Consider the following 5,320-nt stretch of genomic DNA (forward strand, 5'->3'; position numbering starts at 1 on the left):
GGGGGGTGGGGAAGGAGCGTGCCGGGGCGGGCAGGCGAGGCGGCGGCGCTTGCGGCGGCGTGGCGCGGCATGGCGTAAGGCAGAGGCACAGGCACAGCCCGGCGCGCCGTGACGCGGCGACAGAAAAAAAGCACAAAAAACAAAGCAGAAGCAAGACGGAGGGCAGCCCACAGGAGGCCGGCGCGGGTGCTGCGGCCGCGGGCGTACGCCCCGCCCGCCTGCTGCCAGCACAACGTCCCACCTGACAGCGCCTCCAGCTGCACCACGTCGGTCTTGTTGGCCACAATGAGCACGGGCTTGTTGGCAAACAGGGGCTTGATGGAGTGAAACAGGGTGGCCTGGGGGTGGGGTTAAGGGGCAGGGAGGAGGGAGGGGCGCAGGTGGAGCGGCCGAAGGCGGGGTGGCGGCGCAGCAGGCCGGGGCGCGGCAGGCTGGCGCGGAGGCGACACGCGCCAAACCACCAACGCCGCGTCACCACACCCCCATGCCACGACGCCACACCACGGCTGCCATGCCACAACCATGCCACGCTGCCACACGACCACTGCCCCATCCCCAACCACCACCACCGCCGTGCCGCCACGCCGCCTGCCCGTGCCCCCCACCCCAACCCCCACCCCCCGCCGCCCCACCTGCTGCCTGATGGTGAAGCCGCACTGCTCGGAGATGTCAAGCACGTAGAGCACGGCGGCGCGCAGGTGCGCCAGCGCCGTGATGCTCTGCATCTCAATCGTGTTGCGCTCCTCCAGCGGGCGGTCCAGGATGCCGGGGGTGTCGATGACCTGGCGGGGGTGGCGAGGGGGAGGGGAGGAAAGAAGAGGGTGTAGTGCCGGGGCGGGGGTTGGGAGGGGGTGGGGTGGAGGGTACAGGGTGGAGGAGTGGGGCAGCGCAGGAGGCGGGGCTGCGCCTGCTAGCAGCGCTGACCCGGGGCGCCAGTGCTCGCAACCCGCCAGCACCACTACACCCCGCCACACGCGCACACACACACGCACACACACATGCACACACGCACACACACACACCTGCCAGCGCAGGTACTTGTAGTCTGTGTGGCCGACGTACAGGCTCTTGGTGGTGAAGGCGTAGGGCTGCACCTCGACGTCCGCGCGCGTCACTACAGGGCAGGGAGTGGAGGGGGCACAGGCGCATGGCAGGTGGGGAGGCGGGCAGCGGGCCGGGCCGGGCAGCCTGTGCCGCTGGCCGCACATTCAAGCACAGGCCTGCTCACAACACAGTCACACTCCCGGCGCCCAGCCCCTGGGCTCCGCTTGGTGCCACAGGCCAGGCCAGCACACGGTCAGCAGACGATCCCGACAGGCCCACAGCAACACGCAGGCGCTGTGGGCCCACCACAGCCCTCCCCTCAGACGCCCAACCCACACCAGCCTGTCCCGCGCCCGCGGCAGCCGCCGCCGCGCCCCCTCGCCCCGAGGCGCGCCCCACCTTTGTTCATGAAGCTCGACTTGCCAACGTTTGGGTAGCCGCAGACCAGCAGGGTGCGGGTGTTGGGGTCGATGGCGGGCAGGCGGCTCATGTGCTGGCGCACCTGCGGGGGGCAGCAGAGGGAAGGGTCCCGAGACCGCGGCGGGCAGGTCGGCAGCGGGCACAGGGCCGTGTGTGCGCAAGGGTGTACCCGTGCGCACACACCCCTCTGCTTCCGTACGGCACGGCCCGGCTGCCGGCTTGCACTTGCCCCTGTTGCAGTACCATGACTGCAGTACCACCGCCGCCACGGCGCCGCCCTCCAGCCCGCACCTGCTCCAGGTACTGCAGCGAGGGCCCCTGCCGCTTCATCAGCGTGGCCATGCGCCCCAGCGCTGCCCGCTTGAGCTGCTTGCAGCGGTACAGGCTGTCGCCGTACTTGAGCAGGCGCACGTAGTCCTGCGGGGTGGTACAGGGGCACGGTACAGGCAGAAGCCAGCGCAAGTCAGCAAACGCCGCCTCGCCACCCCCGCCACCCAGCCCCTCTCGCCCGCCCACCCCACACCCGATATCCAGCCGCCAATAACTGCCACTGCTAGCTACAGCGCAGCAGCAGCCATGGTGGTGCCGCATGCGCGTCACTGCAGAAACCTTATCTGAGGTTGTACCACCGCCACCTGCGCTCGTGGCCCCACCTGGCAGATGCGGTCTATGAGGTTGCGACACATGTTGATCTGGCCCAGCGCCAGCTTGTAGTGGTCCTGCACGGGACCACAGGCAGGGACGGGTGCAGGCGCAGGCGGGAGCCACATCAGCGCAAGCTCCGCAGGCAGCGCAGGGCTGCGCCCTCCGACAGCGCCGCCGCATGTGCCAGCATGCCCTCCCTGCGACGCCTGCTGGCGCGGGCGCCTCCCCGCCCACCACCCCCGCAGCGCGCCCAACCCTCCCACCTCCCCACTTGCACCGGGGATGCACTGGCCGCCGTCACACACTGCCGCACCACACACCCCCCACACCGGCCCACCCTTGTCGTACAGAGCGCACACCACACACACACGCACACGCGAGCGCGCACACGCGCGCACACACAGCCCACCTTGTCGTACAGCACGTTGAGCAGGTCTGAGTAGAAGGGGTGCACGTCGTCCACCTTGGGGAAGTCGTCCAGTATCTGTGTCAGCTTGTCGTGCCAGTTCTGCTGCGTGAACTTGACCTTGCGGGTGTAGAACTGGCGGATGCGCTGGATGGCCCAGCCTGCTCGCGGGGGGAGCAGGAGGGGGGAGGCAGGCGGCGGCCTGGTGCTGGGACGGCGCACGGAGGACCGTAGGTGGCTGCGCAGCCGTTCAGAGCCTCTTGCAACCCCCGGACAGCCTGCTGCTCCCTGTCGCTGCCGCTGCAGCAGACGAGCAGACCCGCGGCGGCAGCGGCAGCGGCAGCACCCGCGGGAGCCTGCACGCACCGTTGTGCACCACGGTGGGCGTGCCGCGCTGCGTCTTGGACAGCACTATGTCGATAAAGTCCTTGGCAGTCGGCACCGCCTGCATGGCCTTGAAGTTGTGCTGGACCTGCGGGGATAGGGAGGCCAGGAAGGCGTCTTGCGGAGGGGTGGCGCCCGCTGGCGGCGGCGGCGGCCACCATGCATGCGTGCACACATGCCGGCGCGGCAGCGCGGCATGCGCTAACCCCAGCCCCGGGCTCACCATGGTTGCGAGGCTGGCTGTCTGCGGCGCCCAGCGCTGTCAGAAGGTCCCCGCTGGGCGGCGGCGGGGAGGTCTGGGGCGTTTCTGCTGTGCTAAACAGATGACACGGCGCGTGCACAAGGTCCAGAGAGGCCACAGAGTTTACTAAGGAGTGGTGGCTGCTGTGGCGGCTGCACCCAACTGGCCGCCCGGGCTGCCTGCAAATGGCAATTGGCAGCTTGACTCGTCAGGATGTAACGAGGGTAGGGCTGGGGCGCCGAGGGAGAGACAATCCTTCGCGCCCTGCCACATGGCACCCCAGCCGATGAGGTGTCGAGATTGAAGGCGGCATCCAGCAAGCTTGTGTCGGCTACCACCCTTGAGCAATCGCCCACACCGAAGCCGGCACGAGCGACCGCCCCACCCACTTTTGCCACGAAATCACCGTGCATTCACCTTGCAACCGTGCCAAAGCCGCAGCACAGCCTCTGAAACCGCGGTTTGGTAGCCATGCAGGCCCTGGGAGCGCCCTGCCGGGTGCAGCCCACTGGCGTGGCGGCGTTTAGGCCCGCAGCGCGGCAGCTGAGGCTGGAGGTGAGTGTTTGGCGGCAGTCGGGGCAGGTGGGGAGGAGAACGGGCGGGCCGGCTGGTTGGGCAACCCCGCCCATGCCGCCCTTGCCTGCGTCCGCCACTTCCCATCCCGGCCTGTCCGCTTGCTGGGACTGGTGCTGCAGGTAGGCAACACCTACTCCACAGATAGGCCGCCCAGCAGGCCCCCAGGCAGCGGCGGCTCGGCAGCGGCCCCGCCGCCGCCACGCCCCAACACCGGCTACACTCCTCGGACAGGCGACGGCGGTGGTGGCCGTGGCGGCGGCGGCTCCTACTCTCCAGGCGGCCGCGGCGGCGGCGGCTCCTACACCCCGGGCGGCCGTGGCGGCGGCGGTCGCGGCTACACCCCCGGCGGGCGCGGCGGCGCCAGCAGTGGCACATACACCCCCGGCGGCCGCGGCGGCGCCAGCAGTGGCACGTACACCCCCGGCGGCCGCGGCGGCGCCAGCACTGGCACCCACACCCCCGGCGGCCGCGGCGGCGCCAGCACTGGCACCTACACCCCCGGCGGCCGCGGCGGCGCCAGCAGTGGCACCTACACCCCGGGCGGCCGCGGCGGCGGCGGCTACCGCAGCGGCGGCAGCGACGACGAGCGCGGCGGCGGCGGCCGCGGCTCAGGCAACTTCCAGCGCGGAGGGCGCGGCAGGGGAGTCCCCCGCGAGCCGCTGGTACCCATGAATGAAAACATCCGGTGAGGCGCCGACAAGGGGACAGGCCGCAGGGTCGGGCAGCATGGCTGGGTGCCGGGGCGTGTGCTTGCGTGTGGGTTTGGGTGTGCTGCAGCAGACGACCAGCCGGCGCTTACATCCCTGCCCCTCGCGGCCCGGCTCCTGCCGTCTGTTCCCAACGCCCCCTCCTGGAACCGCCGCCGCCTCGCGCACGCAACACGCCGCTCGCCTTCTCACTCTCTCCCCCACCTCACCACCGCCGCCGCCTCCCCGCAGCGCCGCCGAGGTGCGGGTGCTGGCAGAGGACAAGACGCCGCTGGGGGTGATGGTGACGTCGCGGTGAGCTCGCCGCCGCTGCCGGGGTGCCACACGGCCCGCTTGCTGGCCACACGAGGATGCGCGCGTTCTTCCTTTCTTCCTGTCATTCTTCCTTTCTTCCTTCCCCCATGCAGGGCGCTGGCAGAGGCGCGGTCGCTGGGCATGGACCTGATCATGATTGTGCCGGACGCAGCGCCACCCGTGGTGAGCAGCTCTCGCCGCTTTGTGCGGCCGCGCCGCCGCCGCCGCCGCCGGTTCGGCAGGCGCCTGCAGCACCAGCGCTTGGTGCTGCTGCCCCCGGGGTGCGCCCCCAGGAGCGTGCCGTTGCAGCGCGCTGCCGCTGCCTCTGCCGCTGCTTGCTGCCGCTGCTCGCTGCGATGCACCGCCTCCATTGTCACGTCAGGCGGCATGTGTCTCAGCCGTACCGCTCCCTGTACCGCCCCCGAGCAGGTCCGCATCATGGAGTTCTCAAAGTACAATTATGAGCTGGAGAAGGCGGCCAAGGAGGCCAAGCGCAAACAGCGGGAGGCCGTGTGAGTGGCGGCCGGGTGGCGCCCGGCGGGCGGCTGGGTGGTGGTGGTGGGCTGGAGGAGGGGGTTTGGAGTGGGAGGGTTGGAGGGGGGT

The 5,320-nt window shown here is 70.6% G+C and overlaps 2 protein-coding genes across 2 annotated transcripts in view; one reads left to right on the forward strand and one right to left on the reverse strand.

Moving 5' to 3' along the window:
- The window catches only part of CHLNCDRAFT_55283 (hypothetical protein), a gene marked incomplete at both ends in the record, with an annotated part of 6,819 nt that extends 3,694 nt beyond the window's left edge, over positions 1 to 3,125 (reverse strand). Inside the window, 9 exons of the mRNA XM_005843208.1 lie at positions 264 to 338; positions 633 to 782; positions 1,023 to 1,114; positions 1,444 to 1,546; positions 1,756 to 1,881; positions 2,118 to 2,183; positions 2,519 to 2,676; positions 2,882 to 2,987; positions 3,123 to 3,125. Coding sequence (XP_005843270.1) covers positions 264 to 338; positions 633 to 782; positions 1,023 to 1,114; positions 1,444 to 1,546; positions 1,756 to 1,881; positions 2,118 to 2,183; positions 2,519 to 2,676; positions 2,882 to 2,987; positions 3,123 to 3,125 — 879 coding nt within the window. The remainder of the gene's footprint in view (positions 1 to 263; positions 339 to 632; positions 783 to 1,022; positions 1,115 to 1,443; positions 1,547 to 1,755; positions 1,882 to 2,117; positions 2,184 to 2,518; positions 2,677 to 2,881; positions 2,988 to 3,122) is intronic.
- A 486-nt stretch (positions 3,126 to 3,611) lies between these two features.
- CHLNCDRAFT_141304 (hypothetical protein) overlaps positions 3,612 to 5,320 on the forward strand; it is a gene marked incomplete at both ends in the record, with an annotated part of 2,716 nt that continues 1,007 nt past the window's right edge. The window contains 5 exons of the mRNA XM_005843161.1: positions 3,612 to 3,695; positions 3,836 to 4,401; positions 4,655 to 4,717; positions 4,831 to 4,900; positions 5,147 to 5,229. Of these exons, the coding sequence (XP_005843223.1) occupies positions 3,612 to 3,695; positions 3,836 to 4,401; positions 4,655 to 4,717; positions 4,831 to 4,900; positions 5,147 to 5,229 (866 nt within the window). The remainder of the gene's footprint in view (positions 3,696 to 3,835; positions 4,402 to 4,654; positions 4,718 to 4,830; positions 4,901 to 5,146; positions 5,230 to 5,320) is intronic.

This window comes from Chlorella variabilis (assembly GCF_000147415.1).
Source record: "Chlorella variabilis unplaced genomic scaffold CHLNCscaffold_33, whole genome shotgun sequence".
Lineage (NCBI taxonomy): Eukaryota > Viridiplantae > Chlorophyta > Trebouxiophyceae > Chlorellales > Chlorellaceae > Chlorella > Chlorella variabilis.